The 25,510-nt window shown below is 41.9% G+C and overlaps 1 protein-coding gene across 2 annotated transcripts in view; it reads left to right on the top strand.

The window, feature by feature from the left end:
* The window catches only part of OCRL (OCRL inositol polyphosphate-5-phosphatase), a 46,479-nt gene extending 30,259 nt beyond the window's left edge, over positions 1–16,220 (top strand). The window contains exons 19-24 of one of the 2 annotated variants that reach the window (XM_069463045.1): positions 7,614–7,637; positions 10,798–10,914; positions 11,813–11,897; positions 12,561–12,688; positions 13,484–13,595; positions 13,801–16,220. In XM_069463045.1, coding sequence (XP_069319146.1) covers positions 7,614–7,637; positions 10,798–10,914; positions 11,813–11,897; positions 12,561–12,688; positions 13,484–13,595; positions 13,801–13,925 — 591 coding nt within the window. In that variant the 3' untranslated portion in view covers positions 13,926–16,220. The remainder of the gene's footprint in view (positions 1–7,613; positions 7,638–10,797; positions 10,915–11,812; positions 11,898–12,560; positions 12,689–13,483; positions 13,596–13,800) is intronic. The other variant, XM_069463046.1, reaches the window with a different exon arrangement.
* The last annotated feature ends 9,290 nt before the right edge of the window (positions 16,221–25,510 follow it).

Here is a 25,510-nt window from a genome sequence, read left to right as displayed (position 1 = left end):
GATAATACTGAGCTCACCAAATAAGATTAACAATTCCCTTCTCAAAGATATAATGCTTATTTGTTAAGCTCTTCATACTCTCAAGTCACTTTTGTATAAATAAGCATGTATGTCAGGTACAATAAGTGGGGCAGGCAGTATCATCCTCATTAAGCATATGAGAAAACTGAGGCACAGAGACATTAACTTGCCCAAAGTCAAATACCATAAGTTAGTGACAAATCTATCACCCAGATTTTCTGATTTACAGTCTAATATTCCTCACTATACTACATTGTATCTAATCAAAGTAAAACTTGGCTGCTTAGGGAAGCACAGATCTATGATGGAACCTTGGAGTCCCTGCATCAGAGTTCACAGGGATGCTTATTAGAAATACAGGTTCCTCTCCCCTCACCTCTGTCAATAGAATCAGAATCTCAGGGTGTGGAGCCTAGGAATCTGCATTTTATCAGCATCACTGATAATCATCATGTATATTGAAATTTGATACTTATTTAATGTGATTCACTTAAGAAAGGAAAGGATGATTTTCCCACCCCTCCCCCAAGTCACGCTATAATATCAATGTTCTTATCTTAGGAAGGAAGTAGTGCTTATTATCTTCAGTAACATAAATTGATTTAGTAACAAGTTCATCTTATTAAGAGCTTTTTTTTAGGCTGGGCATGGTGGCTCATGCCTGTAATCCCAGCACTTTGGGAGGCCCAGGTGGAAGGAGTTTGAGACCAGCCTGGGCAACATAGCAAGACCCCCATCTCTACAAAAAATAAAAATTTAAAAAAGGAACTTTTCTTCTAAATGAAAATATTGTTGGATTTGTATGCAAATTTCTTTGGGCTATAGAAGTATATTCTTGGTCTTTTACCAAAGAAAATTAGGTGAAGTGGGAGCCATGCACTATCATTACCATTGATATTGATGTTGTTCCTTTTGGCCTAGCCAGAGCAAGTGATTGTAACATCTAGCAAAGAGGACTAGACCAACAGGCAGGCTACTGGCTTGTCTGAGTGTGATCTGATGTGTTGCCATAGAATTGCCTTAGGTGTGACTCAGATAGCAGATTAAAACATTTAAGTCCAGCCCCGGCATTCTTTCTTGGAATTATACTTGTTTCCCTAGAGCCCTCATGTCTGAGTGTATCACCTCTGAGAGAAAACCATTTTCTTCAGAAATTCATATCCTGCCATTCTGCTATTTCTCATGATAATTGTTTTTCTTCTACCACCATATTTCTGTCTTTCAAATTTAGTATTTCACGTTTTAGAATACATTCTGAATGATGAAGTTGTTTTCCTTTTTCTTCCACCCTCTTCCCAAATACTATCTCCCAGCTTTCTTTGTCCCAGCTTTTTATTGTGAAAAATGTCAAATGTGCAGAAAAATTGAAAGAACAGTACAGTAAACCTACACGTGCCTTACGTACATATATACACACAGATTTTTTTGCTGTGCCATTTGAAATTAAGTGGTAATATGTTGCCTCACCACGAGATACATCAGCCTACCTCTCTTAAGAAAAAGGACAAACTTCCATATAAGCACAATACCATTATTACACCCAAGAAAGCTAACAGTAATCCATAGTATCATTAAACATCCGGTCCATATTCAGATTTCTCCAATTGTCCCAAGAATTTCTTTCATAGCTTTTTTAAAACCAAAATCCAATCTGGGTTCATTTAGTATATTTGATGAGGTCTCTGTAGTCTCTTTTAGCATAGTACAGTTCTCTTCTTTTTTTCTTTAATGACATTGACCTTTTTTTTTTTTTTTTTTTGAGACAGGGTCTTGCTCTGTCTCCTGGGCTAGAGTGCAGTGCTGTCATCATAGCTCATGGCAACCTCAAATTCCTGAGCTTGAGCGATCCTCCTGCCTCAGCCTCCCAAGTAGCTGGGAATACAGGTGCATGCCACCAAGCCCAGCTAATTTTTCTATTTTTTGTAGAGATGGAACCTCGGTCTTTCTCAGGATGGTCTCAAACTCTATCCTTAAGTGATCCTCCCGCCTTGGCCTCCCAAAGTGCTAGGATTACAGGTGTGTGCCACCACACCTGGCTAACATTGACTTTTAAAGAGTCCAGTACAGTTGTCCAGTCAAGGGTCCACCATTTCCTAAATTTGTCTGATTGTTTCTTCTTGGTGTTTTTTTAACTTATCCCTTTTATACTCTTTCCTTCACCCTCATTTCCTGTAAACTACAACCTAGCTTTATTTTTGGTCAAAGTTAGTGGAGGCATTATAATGCCATAATTTTCCCATATTCTGAGATTGGCCAGAAGGAGGTTCAACCAGCATAAAAAGTTTGTTTTCTGTAAAATATATTATCAGGTGATTCCACCCTGTTTGTCCATAAATAGAAAGTAGCCAAAATCATTAGAGGAATTAATGGCTCTATAGGAAGCCCATTTCCTTTTTGTGCACAAGTGATTCAAGGTTAAAGAAATAGAACCCAGATATTACTTAATTACAAAATTGCTGAGTTCTTATTAAATTCTATGTGTGTAATCATCGTTAATTCTTTAAAAGTTTTTATTTTGTAAGATTTAGGGTTCTGATTCTTTTCTCAGCCTGTTGCATTTCAATGTTATTAAATTCCTGTATCTCAGTGATGAGGAAATTATCTTTACAGGTTGGATATCCCTTATTTAAAATGCTTACGACCAAAAGCATTTCAGATTTCAGACATTTTCGGATTTGGGAATATTTGCATTATATACTTACCAGTTCAGCATCCCTAATCTAGAAATCTGAAATCCAAAACGCTACAATGAGCATTTCCTTTGAGCATCATGTGGACGTACAAAAAGCTTCGGATTTTGGAGTATTTGGATTTTGGATTTTCGGGTTAGGGATACTCAACCTGTATTAGTGTAGGGCAGTAAACAAGAAATCTAAAGTAGAATACCCCATCTTTAATACCTTCCTACTCTGTTTTGACTTGATTTTGACCTTTTAAAATGATTCCTTAGGTCTAATATTTGTTCATGTTTTTTTCCAAGACCAAAGATATTTCAAATCTCATGAGATGATGCTATTAATAATGGTACCTGTCCTATATTGTGTTATTTACTCTAAAATTTTGGTGAAGCCAGAAGTAAATTCAATGTATGTGTTGTCTCTCCATGTACTGTTTCAGAAAGATTCTTGTGCCACACCCTCTCCACACCAAATGCTGAATGAAATAACTGGCATAATTCCTTGTCGTTCTTCTGCCCTTCTCAATAACAATGACTTTGCCACTCATAGAATAGTTGGTATTGGCACAAGTGGGAAACAGAATCTACTGTTTTTAATCATCTTTATTCTTTTCCAGAATTAAGAAAGATTTTTCTGTTTTATTAACTAACATATTAAGTAGCAATCATCAATATTTATTGATTACCCACTGGATACGAAGTATTATGGAATTTATGTGAGTTTCTATAATTTAGTAGTGATGAAGGTATACTTGCATGTACAATATGGCTAAATCTTAAATCATGGTTAATAAGGAGTTTGGTTAGAGATAATCTGAATATTAACTACCTTTACTGACTAATGTGCAGTGTGTTTGGTAAGTCAATATTGTGGAAGGTCATTTCAAGTGAATGTTATGGAGGTTGCAATTTGTATTAACAATAGATTCCTTTCCTGTGCTATTTATTCAGGCCCTAATATGCTATAAAAGCTTATTGATTGACCAGCTAATCCCTGTAAAAATCAATCTCAGAATCAGCCTATTTTAGTTTTAATGAATATTTGATGCATGTTACATTAACATGACTTAGAAGTAAGTTTCAGCACGTAAGAATGAAGTAAACTAGGAAAGTGATTTGGGGTTAGTCATAGAAGTATTTTCAGTCAAGTCCAAGTACTTAAGAAACATATGTTAATATATTGGGTGAGCAGTCTCTTCCGGGCATAAGGAACATCTTGAATGAAGGGTGGAAGATGAAAGTGATTTCCCCAGAAAAAGTGAAGATTAAGGATAAGAATGTGTAAAGCTGGCTAGGCAGGATAGGGGCAAGAGATAGAGAGTCTTGAAGTCAACAGATGAGCTTAGGCTTGAGCCAGAGGGTGTCTAGAACCATCAGAAGGCTTTAATGATTAGTATAAGGTTGTAGATTGATGTATTTGGAGGAACATTCTGGTGTTGCTTGTAGAATGGACTAATGGAAAGGAAACCAGGCTTCAATTTACCAGATCTGGTTTAGGATTTTGGTTGTAAACACAGAGACGAAAAAAGTTGAGGAATTGGTAGAGAAACCATATTTGCTTGGGGACGTGTCTATTGAGAGAACAATATGAAAAAATTGAAATAAAGTAATAACTTATTGATTAATTTGTCCCCTGTGATCTTTTCATTATGTGTTTACTTTTTACTAATCGAACTATCCATTTCTTATCCTGTTAGGTGTATGGTTTGTGTTTCTTCTGTCTGTATTTTATACAAACTAATCCTTTTTAGAACTTCAAGTTCCATGAATTTTCTGCTTTTCATTTTTAAATTTGAATCTTCCACCTCTAAAAGACTTTTATATTATTTTAGCTGCATTTACTACTGGGAACATTCTTCTAAGCAAATGTTGCATTGCATTTGCTATACGCCAGTGTTGCCCCACTGGGGAAATCCTGAACTAAGTTCTGTTTTTTAATGTGATCAATGCACAGCTTTTTGCAGAGAGTGGGCATCTCTACCCTTTAATACCAATTGAACTAAGTATTAATAATTAGTAGTAGTAACCTTAGTACTACCATAGAAGTTGGCTGTTTACTGATGAAGGTTAAGTGATGTTTCTGTTTTCAAAATTGAGACCAGGATTGAATTAAATATAATTTACATCTACTTTCTTTATACCTGTACCCAGAGAAGTAAATTCTCAGTGTAAATCTCCTACCCCTCCATCAGTATTTAATCAAAGTCCTTTTGGTTTTTTTTAGAGTTTTCTCTTATATCCATTCATCTTTTCAAAAAAGAAATATATTATTTTCCATTATTAGTTAGGGTGTTTACCCTCTCCTGCTTGACCTATCTTGATAGCCTTTGAATGATTCCCTCCCTCTCTCCCTCTCTCTCTCTCCCCTCCCTCCCTCCCCCACCTGTATTCCCTTCTCCCTCTCTGCCCTTCAGTTTTTCCTATTCAGGGCTGTCAGATTGATCTTTCTGTACTACTGCTTTGGGGCCTATCAAGTCCTTGCTTAAAGGTAGCAGTGGCTCCCCCATGCCTGCTGAATACAATCCAAATTCCTTAACCTGTCATTCAAGGTCCCCTAAAGTCTGACTTCAACATACCTGTTCAGATTTATTTCCTACTGTTTTTCTCAACATTCTCTATGCTCCCCACAAACTAGATGACTAACTTCTTCCTAATCTCACCTTGAGGATTACCGTCTCTGTGCCTTTCTTTATTTCTGCCTCTTCCACTTGTAATATAACCTCCCCATCTCCACCCTTTTAATATCCCTAAGGGGTGGTAACCATTTATAGAAAATTTGTATTTGTGAATTATAACAATATCAGACTATAAATTCTGGAACTCCTTACCTCAACTTAGTTGCAGACCAGGGTCAGGGACAAACCATGTCTTTCTCTTTTATGTATCCTCATTTCTCATTGTCCTCCCCCACAAAGGCATTAGCACAGTGCCTTGTTCTGGTAGATGGCCACTGCTCAAAGAAAACTTCTTTGAGGGCCTGGTTTGGAAAGTTAGTATATAAAATCTCTGCCTAGTTTTACTCATCATATCATGTGTCACATGTTCATGGGAGGCAAAGTATAAGTGTATCAGATAGGCAATTCTCTATTTATTAACATGTGTTCCTAAATTTTATAAGAGGTTATAGTCCAACATTATATTAAATTAGATGTTTGGCATTCAGAATTAACTGCACATTAAAAAGTATTATAATTACAATACTGTAAATACCATGTACCTTATAAAGCACTACCACTCCAATTATTTCATGTGATATTTAAGAGTGTAGGTAAACCCACAAAGGAATGTTTAACTCATAAAGTATCTAATAATACTAAAAAACCTAATTGCCATATATAACAATAGTTTGGGGGAAATGCATTCAGCATTGCCACTTGGAATGTCCGGGAACACATATTACCCCCCTCCACCATCCCCAGCCCCAATACATCTCAGACAATAAGACTGCAATTTCTCCTTTTACTTATCAGACCTGAGACATATGATTTATACTTGAGTGCTTAGTGGCCCATAGTGGGACTGGGAGGAATCCAGCTGGGAGTTGCTGAGGAGGTTTGAGAGACCCAACCTTCTGCTGGCATACTGCTTCGTTTTAGGCTGCTTCCTTGTCCCTCTGAGGTAAATATTATTATCCCTGTTTTAGAGATGAAGAAATTGAGGCTCTACAAAGTTTGGCAACTTGTGTGAGGTCTGTACAAAATTAATAAGAGGTAGAATAAAGATTTGTACCCAGGACTGTCTAACACCAGTGCCTATACTCTTTCCATTAACCATGCTGCCTTGTAAGTTTGGTCTCTTACTGTCCTTAACCTGTTACAGAGAATACATTCTCACAGCTTCTCCCGGCCTCTCCATCCAGGAAGCAATCATTGTCCTTTCTGAGTTGTCTAAGGGAACCTAGATGATAATGACTGAGGAGTTGATCAGACCTGGGTTCTAATCCTAATTCTGCCACTTACTCACTAATAGTAAGTGTGGCCTGGGGCAAATAATTTAACCTCTGAGCCTCAGTATCTTCACCTGTAAAATGGTAATAATATCTACTTTGCACATATATGCAGATTAAATGACATTGTATGTAAGCACTTTGCACAGTTCCTGGTACATGGCAGATGTTCCTGTAGTAGTAGTAGTAGTAGTAGTAGTAGTTATTGTTGCTCTTATTATTATTGATTGTAATAATAGGATAAAAGACAGTAATATTAAAAAGGTACCTTCTTCCCTCTCCCTCTCCCCTGCTTCTCTTTTCTCTTATACCCAATAGGAAAACAAAAAGAGGGGATAATGATCTTCTGATCCACAAAGATCTGAAATGAAATTTATTTATAGTTCAGAGGAACCTTCAAATCTAGGCACTCTAGGGGCCTTTGAGGAGGGGAATGGTTATGAGGACATAGAAAAGGAGTCTGGGATATTGCTTAGGAGACTAGCTGGGGTGAGAAGAAGGGCAGTGGAAAGGAGAGTAGCCTTACTATCTCCTTCCAAATGGCCACTGTCAGGCCGACAGCCACATTCTTTCACTGAGGTGGCATTAGGATGAGGTGAAGAGCCATGCAGTACAGCGGGCAGGGCCTGCCTCCAAGCAGCAAGTGAACAGGAAGAGACATCAGTGGGCGCTTGGCTGGGTCAGCTGGCCACTGCCAAAGGGCAAAGAAGTCCAAAACTGCACATGTTTCTTGAGTGATAATCTCAATAAACTGCACAGAAATTCAATATGCATTATATAGAGAACTTTGCATATGGAGAATGTGTTCCATTTTCATCGGTCATAATTTATTTGAAAAATTCAAACCTATTTATAGCATATGTGTCTGATAATCTAGTGAGTTCTAATACTGATCTGTTTCTAGTTCTGTATATTAATTCTAATCATTTTCTATCTGTCACTGACTTTCTTTTCCTGCTCTGCTCTCAGGACGAAGACAGCTTCCTAGAAAAGGTAATACAATCCATTGGTGGTTGTGAGAGTTACCCTGTGCTTGATTAACACTTAACTGTGGTCCTTGGAATTTGTCCCTAGGCATTCCCATATCAGAGACCTGTGACTCGGTGAGAATCCCCTAAAGTCCTGCCAGCTGTCTTTAACACATTGAATGCCACACACACACACACAAAGAAAAACCTAGAAACTTTTCCTTGGGGCCACAGTGTTTTATTACAAAAATAGAATGAAAACTTTGAGTGTAATTTAAAGGTAAACATAAATAGAAAAACAGAATTTATTGACTTCTATTCATTTAATCTACCTTTGTAGAATTAAATTGTCGATATTAATTGTAACAATAAGAATATCAGCAGGTAAGATTTTATATATGCTTCACATGGCCCCAGGGTCAAAACTAGAGTGAGTTAAATACAACTCTCATGGCAGTCAATGTGTTAAGTATATTTGAAGTACAGGAAAGATATTTATTGCACTAGTCAAGTCACTGAGACTCAGTACAATAAAAGCAATAGGACTCAAGTTTCCATATTTGTATTTTTGAAATGAGAAGTAACTGTAGAGTTGCCTTAATGTATTCTGAAAGCTCATGAATTAAAGGAGGGTACCAGTCAGCTATCCTCTATTTCCAATGATAGTAAAACCAGAAGATTTCTGTTGCATTAAAAATGATTTGGCGTTAGTGATAATAGCAATTAATTACTGAATGAATATGCAGATACAGTCAAGAAACAGAGCATAGAATAGAATCATGGACCTGAATGAGATCATAAGTGATCATCTGGTCCAGCCCTCTGCCTTCAGAGGGGGTAAGGTATTTTCTCCTTTCTACCAGACGAGACAACCAAGGCCCTTTCAGTTGAAAAACTTGCTAAAATCATACTGTTCCTGAGAGCAGGGGTGTGAGCTGGAGGGCACTAGAACCCAGGTCTCCTGATTGCCCAGTGAAGCACCCCTTCTGCAGTACCTCACTGCCTCTCCATTCACCCTGAGAGAACCCAGCTCCACACGGGGCCATCAACTAGAGGAGCATGGGATTGATAAACATGCTTGAAGTACTTCGATAGAGCATCTGATGGGACCTCTCCACTTGGTGGAGTTTAATGCATTTTGATGATGGGGTTGGTATACAGTTTTTATGCTTTAGTTATTAACACAAAGGTTACAAAGTGTGGGCTTATCAGACAGTGACTGTGTCTTGTTTAAAGAAGATCAAGCATCTTGGTTTCCCTCTGAAAATCAGAGTTCAGGATTATTTGTGAAAATTTTTAAAGTTGTTTCTTGTGCATGATTATTCTCTAGACTTCAAAGACACAAGTATGACATTCTGTATTCTCGCACATGAATTTGAAAATGGATAGTGGGTGGTGTATATAATCTACTGACATTTTATTAACCTTTTAAAACCACTAGGGTCTGAGACAGCTCTGCTTCCCAGCCCTTCTCTCTTAAGAGCAGTTCATGTTCTGTCTTTTTATCTTGGACAGTGCCTTGTGTTGCCTTAATACCTTAGTACAGGAAAAGCTCTAGTTGGATGTCAGATTTTTTAAAAAGTACATGAATCAGTGGTGAATAATTCATATATGGTAAGTTTGGAGACATCTGCTAAAGAATCTGTACATGTGTTGCATTTGGTCCAGAAAGTTAGCATAGTGCTTTATGGACAGTGTTTTGGCTCAGATATAATGTGGATGCCTGGATTTAATACTTGCAAGTGGAAAGAAGTCAGTGGATAAGCCACTGATAGAAGTTCTGGCAACTATAGGGAACATGAATATCAAGTAATAGAATCCCAGGGAAAGAAAGGAAGGAAACTGTAAAAAAAAAAAAACAAAAAAATAAATTTAAGGGATAACCAACTGTCATGCTCGCTACAGTAAGGGGAAAAAATAGATTTTAAATGGTAATCAACTGTCCTGCTCCCTTCTCTTCCTTATTCTCTTAGAAAGGCTTTAAAAGGTCATCAGTGCTTATTAAAGAACACAGTGTTAAGAAGAGACCTCAGCTCAGCCTTAGTGTACATGGTCTCTGTGAAAGTAGTGAAATACTCATTTTCTTTCCCTTAAAGCTACTTGGCTGTTGGTCATGGATGGAATTTACAGGTCGCACAGTGTTGAGCAAGAATTTCCTAAGGTTAAACATACAGAATGTATGACCTTAAGCTGGAGATAGGGGAGAGAGGAGGATGTAAAAACTTGGTCATGATTTTCTCCACTGGGATTTTTTCTGAAGGCTGCCTTCAGATGCCTTTACTATTTCAAACCTCTTTTTCATATAATTTATGTTTGACTACATAAACACAAGACAACTGAGTTTATTTCCTAGCCATATTCAAATTCAAATTATTTCTTGGTCTAATTTATGTCACTTCTGGATTTTTCTCTTATGTTCTTTCAGAAGAATCTGATAGTAGAAAGGTTGGTGAAAGGAGTAAAAGCCCATAGACATTTGTGCTGAGCTATTAATATAGACAATAACTTTTGGACTCAGACCCTAGACTTTTCATGGTATTTCTGGTTCTTGGTTTGCTGTATTCAGTTTACTGTTTTGGATCTTAACACTTAAGAGTTTTGATGCCTTAAGTTTAGAACTTCTGTCAAACCTGAAGTATTCACGTATGTGGGTCTAATGTGGAAAATTCTCTTTAGTTCCTGAGAGCCAAAAAACCTCATTTAAATCAACAGTGAAAACAGTAGCATTTGTGCTAAGGACCTGAAGGAAGAATAAGTTAAAAGTAAACAAATACCTAAGTGTAGGCCCTGGTCTCTCAAAGTATCATATTGACAATTGTAATTTAATGGTCCCAGAAGTCACCAGTGGTTTGCAGACTCTACTATGATTGTATCACTGGAGCCCTGGCTCTCAGTGTCACCCTTGAAAGGATTTAGACACAATGCATCCATGTGATAAACATTGTAAACCCAAATGAAATGTTGAGCGATTAAGTGAAGCATTTAGGAAAGGAGATGCTTTAGCTCTGTGTGCATCAGTGTCCAGTGCCTTCTGACCAGGGGTGTCCCCAGTGAGAAGAAATGAAAAATCTTAAGAGATGAAGATCACATTGCACCCACATGACCAGATTTTGAAGGAGATTAAGTTACACAGAGAAGTCTTTATTCTGAGACCCCTTTGATTCTCATCCCTTTTCATCTATTAGGAGAAATCCCTTCTACAGATGGTTCCTTTGGATGAAGGTGCCAGTGAGAGACCCCTTCAGGTCCCCAAGGAGATCTGGCTTCTAGTAGATCACTTATTCAAACACGCCTGTAAACAGGTAAGTGACATTGGACCTTCCCTACAACTTTGGAAGGTGTGCAAGTCCTGTAGGAAATGATGATGCCTCATGTCACCATAGTGTTTTTAACTTTCCCAAGCTCCCTCCACACAGCAGCACTGTCAGATTGCCTGGGCAGGTGAAAATGTCCCTATTCACAGATGTGGCAGCTGAAGAATGCAAGCTAAGTTGTTTACCTAAGACCACGGTCTACATGTAATGGCAGAGCCAGGGCCAGAACTAAGAACACCTGTCTCCTGGCTGCACACTGTTTTCCCCTGGACAGCTTCAGACCTGAGCCTATAATGCCTACTTTGGCTGTTACAGATTTTAAAGTCCAAAGCAGACTTTAAACCCATTTCTTTAACTTGGTCCTGATTTTTCTTTTAAATCCTATTTAAAATACTAATCATCCCAACCCCTTCCCACCAAAAGGAGAACTTTCTTGGGACCAAATTGAAGGGTAATGTTCTCTTACCTACTGAAGAGTAATATAACTTGAAAGCAAGGCTTACTATGAGCATGCCATTTACTCCTTCCCCAAACTTAGTGGTATCAGCATTTGAATGTGGTTATACCGTTTGGACTCTGCCTTCTACTTCTTGTCAAGAGGCTGGAAGTGGAACACCTGGTTTCCTGATCTAGCCATCTAGTCCCCTGCCTTATCAGGTATAGGCTAAAACCTTTGAAGACCATTTTCTTATTTGAAATAAAATTTCAACAGATTTTGGAGATGATATAGGAAAAAGGTACTATTTTTTACACCTCCATTACTAATCATTAATACACATATCACCCTTCCCTTTTACTTCCTGCTGCTGTTTCAATCCCTGGGTTATCTTCAGAACCTCAGGGCTGATTATCTTGCCTATTCCTGTCATTCTGATTTCTTTGCCAGGAGGACCTGTTCCAAACCCCTGGGATGCAGGAAGAGTTACAGCAGATCATTGATTGTCTGGATACCAGCATTCCTGAGACAATCCGTATCCTTTCTAATCAAGGCTTAAGAAGCTGCATGAGTACTTGGCCAAACTCTTCTTTGTACCTACATTTGATTTTTGTGGTTCCATATTTATTGTCTTTGTAATTGCCTTTCATTATAAGATAATAACTGCCTATTCAGTTGCTTCTTAATTCCTTTCAGGAACTTTTGACCTCTCTCTGTATCAGGTTCTTACTAAAAGGAAGCAAGAGGTAGGTGACAACGATTTTTAATAGGCATGGAACATAGGAACCACAGCACTGGTGCTGTTCTCCTTCAGGTGATCAATCACTCTTGCCACCACATGTACTGTCACTAGGGCAGGGAGAAAGACTGGGTACACTGGCAGTTAGGTTATAGAACTGGTCTACTGTGAACTCCCATTCTGTAGGCTGTATTCCCCTGACTCTAAAGTTTGGCCCCAGAGTCTTTGACCAATTCTTTATTCCCCTGACTCTAAAGCTCTCAAGAGTCTTTGACCAGTTCTGTAACAACTGAACCGCAGAGTACATGGACCAATAAAATATCAAACCCCAATTAGGATCAGTGTGCCCTGAATAGGAGGAGGGAAATAGTCCCTGCAGGAACTTGAGGAAGGGAGCCAGTCAGGTCTCTGTGTGGCCTTTCTCCTGGAGCCCCCTTCCCTTGACTTAAGTTGATTCAGCTGGTAGTAATCACTCTGTGGCTGAAGCACTGCTCATTTTCCTGGAGGCCCTGCCAGAGCCAGTCATCTGTTATGAGCTATATCAGCGATGTCTTGATTCTGCTCATGATCCCCGGATCTGCCGACAGGTGAGTTCTGATCTGAGGATGTGTTTGGTGCAGGTCCCCCCAATAGAGAAATCACCAATTTTACAAGGCCAGGTAGGCAGCCAGCTATGAGGTAGGATAGGTCTGGATCTGTTATTCATGGCAAGACAGCAGCATTGAGGGTTGAGACCCTTAAATTTTAGGTTGTGTTATTTCCTATATTTGCCACCTTTTCCCAGTTAGCCTATTTCTGTTTACAGAAAACATAGTAGGGTGGATACCTCTACTCTAGGGTAAAAGTGGTGAAGCTGATTGTACATGCAATTCCAGCTGACATTACCAGGAAGGGTGGATGACACTTGGGAGCCTTTCTTCTTTTTTCTTCTCAGTGTGTGTTTTTAATCCTGAAATGATTTTGGTGCACAATAGCTGAGACTACCTGTGACTCGGACTAGTGAGTATTGGGAGGAGGTCCCCATCCATGCTAAGTGACATTGTAAGGAAAACCATTCACCTTGGTAGATACCATGGCTACCTGTCTGGGGAAATGGAAAGAGAACAGATTAACACCAACCTGCTTGTGAGGCAGGGTGTGCATGTGAATGTGTGATGACTGCATGGCCTGGGCACTGAGTGGACTGGAACCAAAGAGTATGACTAATTTGGCAGGTGGTGTATTGATCAGATATTGTGTCACTACCCAAAGGAGGGTAGTGATAGATGAATGGGGTCCTGTAAGGGTTGGATTATAAACTACTTTCATAGCAGCTATAAAGTTCCTCTTACTCCCTTCTGCCACCTGTTTTCCTTACTGCCCACCCCTTTTATTAAAAACAGGTGATTTCCCAGCTTCCAAGATGCCATAGAAATGTTTTCCGTTACTTGATGGCGTTCCTTCGAGAACTCTTAAAATTCTCGGAATACAACAACATCAGTGCCAACATGATTGGTAAGAATGCCCATGAGAATGGCTGCATGGGGGCGTTTGTCAAGGACAGTCTGTGTGCATTGTATACAGTGTATACATTACTGGATATCCAGGCACATGGCAGTCACTTCCCTCCTACTGTCCTCGTCCCCAGGGATCCCAACCCCCAACCCTGAGGTTTTGCTTAGGTTATGTCTGACAAAGGTTTCCCCTTTTCTTTCTCTAGCTACGCTCTTCACTAGTCTTCTTCTAAGGCCTCCACCCAACCTTATGGCAAGACAGACTCCAAGTGACCGCCAGCGTGCCATTCAGTTTCTTCTGGGCTTTCTGCTTGGGAGTGATGAAGACTAAGGCTTTTCCTCTTACTACTCCGAGATTCTAGAGGTGGAAGATCTCGGGCTCCAAGTATTTCAGAATGGTTTAAAAAGTCATACCACAGGAAGGGTCTATTGCAGAATTTCAAGTTCTGTTTATAGTGCAAAAGGAAGAGAGATTCCTAATCCCTCCTTTACCATATCCTACACAGCAAAATACTTTTAGACTTACATTGCCAAGCCAAAGTTACCATATTTTGGTGTTTTTGTGTTTTCTCTTTATAAGGCAAAGAGATCTGTATCTACACTCCTTTACCTGGGGATGCGTTTGTTACCCTCCTACCCAATCGTCATGTTTGTCCTTGGTACCCGATGCCTAGATTCTGAGATGGTTCCATTCTAGGCCTACAAGCACTACTTGCTGTAGCTCAGATTTGTCTGTAGTCCTTCATATACACACTTTTGACTCACCCCCTCCCCGTATCACTCCTTTGCACTCCACTCCCCTCATTCTATCACTTTGAATGAAGTCTGAGTGAGGCTAGTGACTCCTTGGGTGTCCTCAACGTGAGTTCACCATCTACATGTGGTCAATACATGCGTTTGTGCATTTCTACTACAATGGCATCTTTATGTCTCTGTAACATTGGCCTTCTTGTGGCTCCACACTGGGTGGAACCGTATTCTCTTATCTCAGATCACATTTAGTAGCATAACTTTAGGGACTATTAGAGATGACATCCCATTGATGTGAGAGAATGACGATCAGAATGGAAGCACTTTGAGTATTTCAGGAGTGAGAGTATTCATGTTTGACAGGTCCTGCATCCCACTATCCCTTTCCTGTCATTCAAATTTTACATGAAGACTAATCCTGGGTGTCTGTAGGACCCATCTCCTCCTTAGAAATCCACGTCCAGAACAACACTTGCACCACTGTACAAAAGGGGGTCTGTACACCTCAGTTAGGCCTGTCTAGAGCTATCACTCCTTCTCACTTCAAGGGTAACAAGGATGACCCTTAGTACCCTTTCTCTGGTCTTCTGAAGTACCAAGGGGCAGATGTCACCTCCTCCCTCAGCAGGGCTGACTCTGGGCTCCACCACCAGCTCCTGTAAGAAAAGGGTTTAGAGAATCCCCTTGGCTCCCAGTCACCGTGTCCAGTGCTGTTCGAAAAACTCACCAGTGTGACCAACCACATACCTTACCTTTCCCACCCGAGATGACCCTCTAAGCTTTTCATGTATTCAAGCTCTGTGGGACAGCCTTTAAAAAAAATACTCTATGTTGGTTGACAAAAAAGCCACCAGCCACTGATTGCAGAACTGCCTGATGCAATTGGCTTCCTCCTGGTTTTCTTTAGTTTAAAACCACCCTGAAATGACTCATTCTTGCCTGGTAACATCAGATGCAAGGAGCATAATGCACAAGCTCTGTGTACGATCTCGAGCATTGACTGCATGACTCTTCTAGCGCATCCAAGGCACTGCCACCAAATGAGTCTCCAATCCCTGTCTCTTGAGAGTTGAGTTATTTAGCAAAAAGAAGGTGCGTATCCTACAATATACCGGCTAAACCCTTTCCTGATGGGGAGTTGGGGAAATAGGAGTCACATTACTGGTGCCAAATAGCTGAAGATCTGATAGGTCAGGGGCTGGGTGTTGAACTTAGTTAATGGAAGACTGAGAGCAGAACAGTTTTGTCATCTCCACTAGGCCAGAAAGTGATCACAAAAAGAGGCAGATGATAGACACTGGGGCAAGGTCATAACATGGGGAAGTGCCTTTCTTGGGCCCGTTTTCTAGTATATTGCCTACCCGGGATCTTTGGGTGATCAAGAGTGTGATTAGTGGGGGCTCTGTGCAGCACGCGTGCACTGTCCCAGCTCTTTCTCCATCAGGTCAAAGCACTACATTGGTTTACTGCCTCAATCTTTTCAGCTCACCATGGGATGTATACAGGGTCAAGAGTTTTAGACAATCTCTAGATGGGGGAGACGAAACATAGACCAGACATAAGAAATCTGCTTTCCTACCATGCCTATTCCAGTACCCCAAACTCTAATTCTTAAGTCCTCTAAGGTACTATTTCATAGCTCCTCTGAAGTAAAGATTTCAGATCCAACTGGTAGAGAAGGACTCTGCACCTGTTGTTTTAGGGAAGAAATGGTTCAAATCCATGTGGTGACATTGCATTAGTCTCCCTTTCACTGTTTTCTGATTCTTATTCTGTAATCATTTGTTATAGTTCCCAAAAACGTCTTGATCACTAAGCAAAGCTGCTAGTGGGATTCTGTATTTCATGTCTTCTTTTTTATTATAATTTATTGTGAATTTTTTTTCTGAATAAATATATGTTGTGTGAAAAAGTGAAGTGTGATCTTAGGAATAACTGAGGAGGGTGGGTTTATGCCACTGGGTCCACTTGACTTTGCTGCAGTCCCCATCAACTGTGCCTATACTGTCATCACCTGTCTTACAGGGAAATGTCATTTATAAGACTTCCCAGTATATTTGGCCTCAGAGATGAAAAGAAGCTATACATTTTCAGAGGCCAGCCAAATACCCTTATTTTAACCCTAAGGATTCAGACAACAAAATGACTCCATTAGAGGAAAGGATGTTGATTCTTAATGCATGTAAATGTCATACTAGGTCAGATCTGTGATCCCTCCAGCCCCAGAAATGTGACAAACATTAACATACACATTTGGGGAGGACCCAGTTGTCCTTGCTGATGTAGCCTCAGTAGTTTAGACATGTCCCCCAAAGAGCCTGTTTTCACATAATCCATTTTGCAACTCTTGAAAACCAATTTTGAACTTTTTTTTTTTTTTTTTTTTTTTTTTTTTTTTTGTTGAGACAGAGTCTCACTTTGTTGCCCAGGCTAGAGTGAGTGCCGTGGCATCAGCTTAGCTCACAGCAACCTCAGACTCCTCGGCTTAAGCGATCCTACTGCCTCAGCCTCCCAAGTAGCTGGGACTACAGGCATGCGCCACTATGCCCGGCTAATTTTTTTTTATATAGATTTTTAGTTGTCCATATAATGTCTTTCTATTTTTTTTTAGTAGAGACGGGGTCTCGCTCAGGCTGGTCTCGAACTCCTGACCTTGAGCGATCCACCCGCCTCGGCCTCCCAGAGTGCTAGGATTACAGGCGTGAGCCACCGCGCCCGGCCCAATTTTGAACTTTTATTACCTTTTGGGGTGATGAAGTCCATAAATTTAGTACTTTTTTTTTTCTTTTGCTCTCATCTGAACTCTTAACACTTCGAGAGGAAACCCTGATTTGAGCATGGTTCCATTTTTCCCCTGCCGATCTCCATTATGAATTCGTGGAGTCTGATTTTGTTCCCTTGAGACTGAACAGGCCTCAGCTGGAGGTTTCTTCTCAACCAAGGCCCTCTTCCAGTTCCCTCTGACTGTGAGCTTGACCCTGGTGAATGTGCTGACTCAATGTTGTCATGAACAGTTTTTCTAGCCCCACCCAAAGCCTTGGCAGAAGAAGGGGTTTCTTTTTGAGAGTGATTTTCCCCCCGGCAGATGGAGACTGACACCCCAAAGTTTTTACACAGCAGCTGGCAATGTGACATAACAGGCACAGTGGCCATTTTTTCCAGAGGTTAGAGAGGAAATGGCATGCCTGGCTGCTGGGCGTCTTTATAGAAGACCCATTAGGACCTTCCTGATTGCAGGGCAAGTTGAAGAACTGGCTCTTGGTGTAGCCTAATGATCTAAAGGCACACACTGCAACAGTGGAATCATGAATGTTAGAGAAAGAACCTTAGTGATGATCTAGTCCAATCTCATTGTTCGGGTGGGGAAAGTCTCAGAGGGGACAATGACTCACCTAAGGTCACTTAGGTTAGTGACACAATGTAGCATAGTGGCATTTTTTCAAACAATTCTCTGCTTGTCCACAAATTCCTTTCATAGCATCTCATCACTTTCCGTAGCCTTAAATACAATGTATTACTACAATGCCCCTGACTCCAAATGCTGTATCTCTGGCTCATAACCTCTTCTTCAGAGTTTCTGCCCAATATATCCAATTAGTTAGCTAACATCTCCCCTCACGTGTCTCACAGACATGTCAAGCTTCATGTGTCCAAACTGGAGTTCTTTTACTCCTAGTTCTTCTGCTACCACCTAACCCAGATCCTCTACCAGTCTTCAGTCAGCTCAGAGAATGCCAATGCCATCCATCCAATTGCTTGGGCTAAGCATGTAGCAATTAGCCTTGATTTCTCTCTTTCCTACCGACACCTCGACCACGTGCCCCACGCACATCTACTTCTTATCACCTCCACTGCCAATTTTATTCTAGGCCACCATCATCCTTTCCCACAGGGTTGTGATAGCCTCCTACCTGGTCTTCTCATTTTTGCCTTTGCTTCCCTCCAATCCAGTCTCCACACAGCAGGCAGCATGACCTAATTACCCCAATCTCATCACTCCCCTGTTGCTGGCCCTTCAGTGACTTCCCAGTACATTTACAATAAAATCTAAGCTTTCCCATGGCCCAGTAGGTCCTGTGTCTGTGGGTCTCAAATCTTAGCGTGCAGAAGAGTCAACCTGGAAATGTTAAAAGCAAGTTCCTAGGCCCCACCCCCAGAAATTCTGATTCAGTAGGTCTGAGATGGGGCACAGGAGTCTGAATTCTAAATAAGCACCCAAGATCTGAGCCCTGCCTACCAGAACTGCCCCCCAGCCCTGCCACTATACTCTGACACTGTTTTACTCTGCCCAATGAGCTGAGCTCTTCCCTACCTCAGGGCCTTTGCACGTGCTGTTTTCTCTCTCACACACATACCTTGGCCCTCATCTTTGCTGTACCTAACCCTAAGTCACCTGGCCGTTCCCATTTACTTTCTCTGCTTCCATTCCTGGGCTTCCTGGCACAGCACTCTGGCTGACTGCCTGTGGGCCTGCCATGTACAGCTTCACAATCTTCCTCTTGATCTCTTGCTGACCCTTCATATACCTGCTCCACAGGGACTGGAGAGGGAGGAAACTGTAGTGGTTCTTCCCATAGGCTCCAATGGTCAGACTGCCTGAGTTCAAATCCCAGCTCTGCCACTTCCTGGCTGTGTGACCTCCCTGTGCCTCAGTTTCCACATCTTTCCCCCCAGTTTTACTGTGGTGTAATTGACAAATAAAAATTGTATATGTTGAAGGTGTATCCACATCTTAAAAATAATGATAGTACCTTTCCTCATAATGCCACCATCCTGAGGATGAAATCAGTTAATTAATACATTTAAAGGGCTTGGAACAGTGCCTGATGCCTAAGTGCTAAATAAATGGCAGCGAGTGCACTTATTCTCAAACCCTCCGTTGGCCTCCAGGCCCAGGCCCCTCTTCTGCTGTCCGTCAGCTCTTGGCAGATGACGGCACCCTTTACTTTGTGAAAATGTCAATGCCGTCCTGCAGAAGCAGCCCTCTCGAGGCCCTGCCCTGCACATCAAAATGTCTCTAAGCTTTGCTTCATCCTTCCCGCTTCCTGCCTGTCTCAGAAATAAGTGGCCCTGCTCCTCGCCAAGGCCAACTCTTCCACCTGTGTTTTTGAGCCCTTCTCCTCCCACCCTCTCTGGACGTTTCCTCCTCACCATCACCCCTCCTTTTGCATCTTCAATATCATTCTCTTGACAAGTATTTATTGAGTGCCTCCTGTGTGCCTGGCACTGTTCAAGGTGCTGGGGATATAGAAGTACATGAGACAAGGTTAGGTAGGCAGATATGCAAATAAGAGTACCCAAAGTAACTCCAGATCGTGACAAGTACTGTGGAGAGAAGAAAGCAGGGAGATGCGCTAGAGAATACAGTGGGGGCACTTGGTCATGGGAGGTTGCTTTGAGGAGGTGATGTTTGAGCTGAGACCTAAATCAGGAAGCCAAAAGACACCATATCTTTTTTTGGAGCAGGGGAAACAGTCTCACTCTGTCATTCTGGCTAGAGTGCAGTGGCATCGTCATAGCTCACAGCAACCTCAAACTCCTGGGCTCAAGGGATCCTCCTGCCTCAGCTTCCTGAGTAGCTGAGACTACAGGTGTGCAACACCATGTCCAGCTAATTTTTCTATTTGTTTTTGTAGAGGCGGGGGTCTTGCTCCTGCTCGGGCTGGTCTCGAACTCCTGGCCTCAAGCAATCCTCCCGCCTCAGCCTCCCAGAGCGCTAGGATTACAGGCATGAGCCACCACACCCGACCCACAAGACACTATATCTTGATTTGAATGGCAGTTACATTGTACATACCCCCAAAAAAGAGCCAGACATGCAAGATCTGGCAAAGAACATTCCAAGCAAAGGAAAGAGCAAATGCAAAGGCCCTAAGGCAGCAAAACATCTTGCCATATTCAGGGGGCATCCAGGCAGAGCACAGTGAGGGGCAGCATGTGCTGGACGAGAGGTGGGCAGGGGCATGATCACATAGGGCCTGAGGAGCCTGGGGAAGGAGCCTGCATTGTATTCCACATGCCACAGGAAGCCACAGCTGGCTTTACCCCGGGGAGTGACATGATCTAACAGTTCTCTTTCCTCATAATAATAACTAATAACTGTAGCTGTCATTTATCCCCGGCGTTGTACTAAGACATTTAACATCACCTTTAGCCTTGACAATAACCTTAAAAAGTATTGCTTTATCCCACTTTTATAGATGAGAAAACTGAGGTTCAGAGAGACAATATAACTCGGTACTTGGCTAGTGGCCGACCAGAATATGACCCCGGAGCCCAGATTTGTTCTCTTAGACACAGCCACTGTCTCCCCAGCTGAAGTAGGGGTGATGGTGGGAATGCTCCTTAAAATCCCTGTCCCTTCTAGCTACATCCCAACATTTCATGTCAGCTTGATTACCAGCAGCTCAAACTCAGCCTGTCTTTGACCCTGACCAGCTTCTCCTGGCATCCTCCTCTCTCCATCACCCAGACCTAAACCTTCAGTGAGTTTTAGCCCCTGCCCCACTTCTTTTTTTTTTTCTTTTCTTTTCTTTTTTTTTTTTTTTTACATTTTTTATCTCAGTATATTATGAGGGTACAAACATTTTGGTTACATTTTATGTCTTTGCCTCACCCAAGCGAGGATGAGAGGCATGCCCTTCCCCTATACAATGCTCACCGCGTCTATTAGTTGTGAGTTTACCCCCTCAACCCCCTAATCCCTGGAGAATATTACTACTGTGTGAGCACCATGGTGTTGATCAGTTAGTGCCAATTTCATGGTGAGTACATGTGGAGCCTATTCCTCCCATCTTGTGATACCTCACTGCAGATGATGGGCTCAAGCTCTATCCAGGAAAATATAAGAGGTGTGAGGTCACCATCATTTCTTATAATTGAGTAATAATATTCCATTGTATACTTATACCCTGCCCCACTTCTAATCACTTCCCAATTGTAATTCAACAGGTATTTATCAAGCACCTGCTAAGGGCAGGCTGAAGGCTGAAGGTTCTGAAGGAAACGAGACCGATCATTATGAGACAGACATATTCTTTTAAAGAAGGAAAAAGGAAGGATGAATGGAAGAAAGGCAGACAAGAAGGAAAGAAAAGAAGGAGGAAAAGGGGGTTGAGGGAGGAAGGAAGGGAAAGAGGAAGGAAGGAATGGAAGGAAGGAAGGAAGAAGGGAGGAAGGAAGAAGGGAAGGAGGAAGGAAGGAAAGAGGAGATAAGGTGTGATGGGACCTCTAGGGAAAAGGGGACAGGGGCAGGTCAGGTCATTCACAGTCTCCATCCAGCCCCACCACAAATTCAAACCCTCATTACCTCAGGCCTGGGGGATTTAACCCCTTTCTAACTCATTTCTCAGCTGCCAGTTTATGTCCCTTTCAGTCTACCCTACACGTCACTGCTTTGAAATCACTCCCCACCACCACTTACCATGGAAGTTCCAGTTCTTCCACATTCAAAGTTATCCCCAGTCTCTTCCACCCACATCTCTGGCGGAATCTGCCACTCTTGACCTTCTCATGCACCCCCCCTTCCCTAAACTCATGCACACTCTGCTTTGGCTCAGTCCGTGCCAGCCACCTGGAACCCTCTAGACCCATCTGCCCCAAAACTAGCAAAGCCAAATGTCACCTCCTCCAGGAAGCCTTTCCCCATGACTCCTGCCTCCCGTGAACCCCTAGAACCTGTCCTTTGTGCCACTATTTTAACACACCGCACACCCAAGGTTGTTGTTGCCCCTTTGGGACTGGAAGTTTCAAGAGTGTGGGAACCAAGTTGGACATATTCTGGATTTCTCCACGATGCCTTGCAGAGAGCAAGTACTCAATGATATTTGGTTAATAAATAAAGATTATCCCTTAAAGCACTTAAAGACATAAATCTGTATGCAGTATGTATCCCTGAAATGTGTAAATGTGTATACATTTAATTATTCATTCTGAGCTCTATTAAGTTTAGGGGAGTTCGTGTGTGTGCATGTGTGTGTGTATATTTAGTGACTTACAATAATGTAGTCCAAGAAGATAATAGTTTTTAGCAAGCATACAGTACTGTTATTTTCTATTGTTTTATAGGCAACAAACTCAGCCTTGTTGAATTTGCTTTCTAAAAGTGATTCTCAGGCCAGGCACGGTGACTCACACCTGTAATCCTAGCACTCTGGGAGGCCGGGGCGGGAGGATCGCTTGAGCTCAGGAGTTCCAGACCAGCCTGAGCAAGAGCAAGGCCCCGTCTTTAATAAAAATAGAAAAATTATCCAGGTATAGTAGTGCATGCCTGTAGTCCCAGCTACTGGGGAGTCTGAGGCAAGAGGATCCTTGGAGCCCAGGAGTTTGAGGTTGCAGTGAGCTACGATGACACTACTGCACTCTAGCCAGGGCAACAGAGCAAGACTCTGTCTCAAAAAAAAAAAAAAGTGATTCTCAAAGTTCCTCAGAAAATTAAAAATAGAACTACCATATGATCCAGCAATCCCACTTCTTGGTGTGTAGTCAAAACAATTGAAAGCAGGGTTTCAATGATATATTTGTACCCCCATATTCATAGCAGCATTATTCACAATAGCCAAAAGGTGGAAGCAACCCAAATGTCCATTCATGGATGAATGAAAAAACAAAATGTGGTATCTACATACAATGGAATATTATTCAGCCTTAAAAACGAAGGAAATTCTGACACAGGTTGCAACATGGATGAACCCTGAAGACATTGTGCTAAGTGAAATATGCCAGTCACAAAAAGACCAAAAGACAAATACTGTATGATTCCACCCATATGAGGTACCTAGAGTAGTCAAATTCATAGAGACAGAAAGTAGCATGGTGGTTGCCAGGATCTGGGGGAGGGGAAAAGGGCTGTTGTTTAATGACTATAGAGTTTCAGTTTTCTGCGATGAAAAATTTTTGGAGATCAGTTGCACAACAATATGAGTACACTTAACACTATTGAACTCTACACTTAAAACAGGCTAAGATGATAAATTTGTGTTTTATGGGTTTTTTTTTTCTTTTTTTTGAGACAGAGTCTCGCTGTGTTGCCCAGGCTAGAGTGCCATGGCGTCAGCCTAGCTCACAGCAACCTCAAACTCCTGGGCTCAAGCGATCCTCCTGCCTCAGTCTCACGAGTAGCTGGGACTGCAGGCATGCGCCACCATGCCTGGCTAATTTTTTTCTATATATATTTTTAGTTGTCCAGATAATTTCTTTCTATTTTTTTAGTAGAGACGGGGTCTCGCTCTTGCTCGGGCTGGTCTCGAACTCCTGACCTCGAGCGATCCTCCCACCTCGGCCTCCCAGAGTGCTAGGATTACAGGTGTGAGCCACTGTGACCGGCCAGTGTTTTATGGTTTTTACCACAATTAAAATTTTTTAAAAATGTTTTAAGTGACTCTCAAAAGTCAGGTCTGATCATATCACCCCTCTGTTTAAAACCATCCAGTGGCTTCCCAGAATTCTTACTGGGACTCACAAGGCCAGGCTGGTCTTATTGTCGTGGATCAAGCCTCCTCCCACATGCTGCCTCCTCCTATTCTCACGCCCTCAGCCAGCTGGACTTCTGTCTTTGACCACTCTCTTCTCCCTCTCCCCACAGAGCCAGCTCCTCCCCAGGCCTCAGTATCAGCAGAAACATCACTCTCTCTGAAGAGCCTTCCCTGGCCACCCACCAGATCACATCCTTGTGACATGCTCTCTTCTCACCCTTTCTTCTCTTTCAGTTTGTAATTATACTGTCATTATCGGATCAAGATCACTCTTTCCCACCAGGTCAGGAACTCCACGGAGGCACAAACCATATCTTTTCTTCCCTTGCTATCATATCTCCAGCATCTAGCCTAATGCCTGGCACCCAATAATCTTCGTCATTGATTACTCCAGTGTATCGGCAAAGGCAGGGGAAAACACATACATCTGCTGTTTGGAAAACAGTCACCTTTCTTTCTAGCTGCAATGTGGCAACGTGTATTAAGGGCCTGGAAACATTTACACTAGCAATGCTGCTTCTAGGAGACGATCCCAGAGAAGCATGAAGGCATAAATCCACGGATGTTCATCCCGGCATTATTTATTAGCACGAAAAACTGGAAGCAATTTACGGAGCCTTCATAACCAGAAAATGGGTAAACACATTGTAGATTTTTATGGATATAATATTATGGAGCCTTTACAAATATTGTTTTTGAGGAATAGTGACATGGAAAAATGTCGGGATGTAACATTAAGTGGAGAAGGCAGGATATACGTAGGTGTGTATGATCAAATGTTCCTAATTTTTAAAAATCAGATATAAAGATAATACATAGGCACAAAAATAATGGAAGTCAATGCTCCAAACTGGTAATACTAGTCACCCCTAGATGGTGGCATCATGGGCAGTATAGTGACTCCAGAATGTGTACCTAGGAAGGTTTAGAAGCCCCTGAAAGATAAGGTAGGGAATTTGCCTTGAAGCTGCAAGCTGCCTTTGCACAGCAAGCTGAGTTTTGCCTTGTATTGCAGAGTGGCCTTGGGGGTGCTGGTGGGGACACCTCGATGATTTTTTTTTTTTTACTTTTATATCTGTCTGGTTTTCTAAATGCTTTACAGTGAAGATGTATTACTTTTATAATCGCAAAAAGATTAAGGAAAACATTATTTCATGAAAGAAAGAAATGTCTGTGTGTTGCAATGAATGAACACAGTGTCCCACTCAGGCACGTAGGTGGCTGGCGAGGGCCTTGCCAGCACGGAGCGGCGGCTCCACGTGGCCCCCTCATCTCACGGGCCTGCCCTCGCCCTGCACCGCTCGTGGCTCCCTTCCAGATCCCATCTTGAGCGTGCACCTTGGAGGGAGCTCCGTGGAGCGTGGAGCTCTGAGGCATATCCAATCAGCAAGCACACTTGCAAGGGCCATCTGGCTACGGTGGGCCACTCTACCTCTAACGGTGGCCCTGGCTTTGAAGAGCAAGGATCATTTGCTGATTGTAGCTGTGGCCAGTAGATGGCAGAGGAGAATGATTGTTTCTAGTTGTAAAACTGGTATTTAAAGCTGCAGTTACTTTTCTTAGTTCATGATCATTTTTTTCTATTTTGGGGAATTCGAGTGACTATTCTCCTTACAGTCTCCTACTTATGGCCTAAAATGTCCACAACAACAAAAACACTTTTTTAGGACTAGATTGGAACTGTCCAAAGGCC

Source organism: Eulemur rufifrons, chromosome 30 (assembly GCF_041146395.1).
Source record: "Eulemur rufifrons isolate Redbay chromosome 30, OSU_ERuf_1, whole genome shotgun sequence".
In the NCBI taxonomy this organism is placed as follows: Eukaryota; Metazoa; Chordata; class Mammalia; order Primates; family Lemuridae; genus Eulemur; species Eulemur rufifrons.
This window is presented reverse-complemented; position numbering and strand designations above follow the sequence as displayed.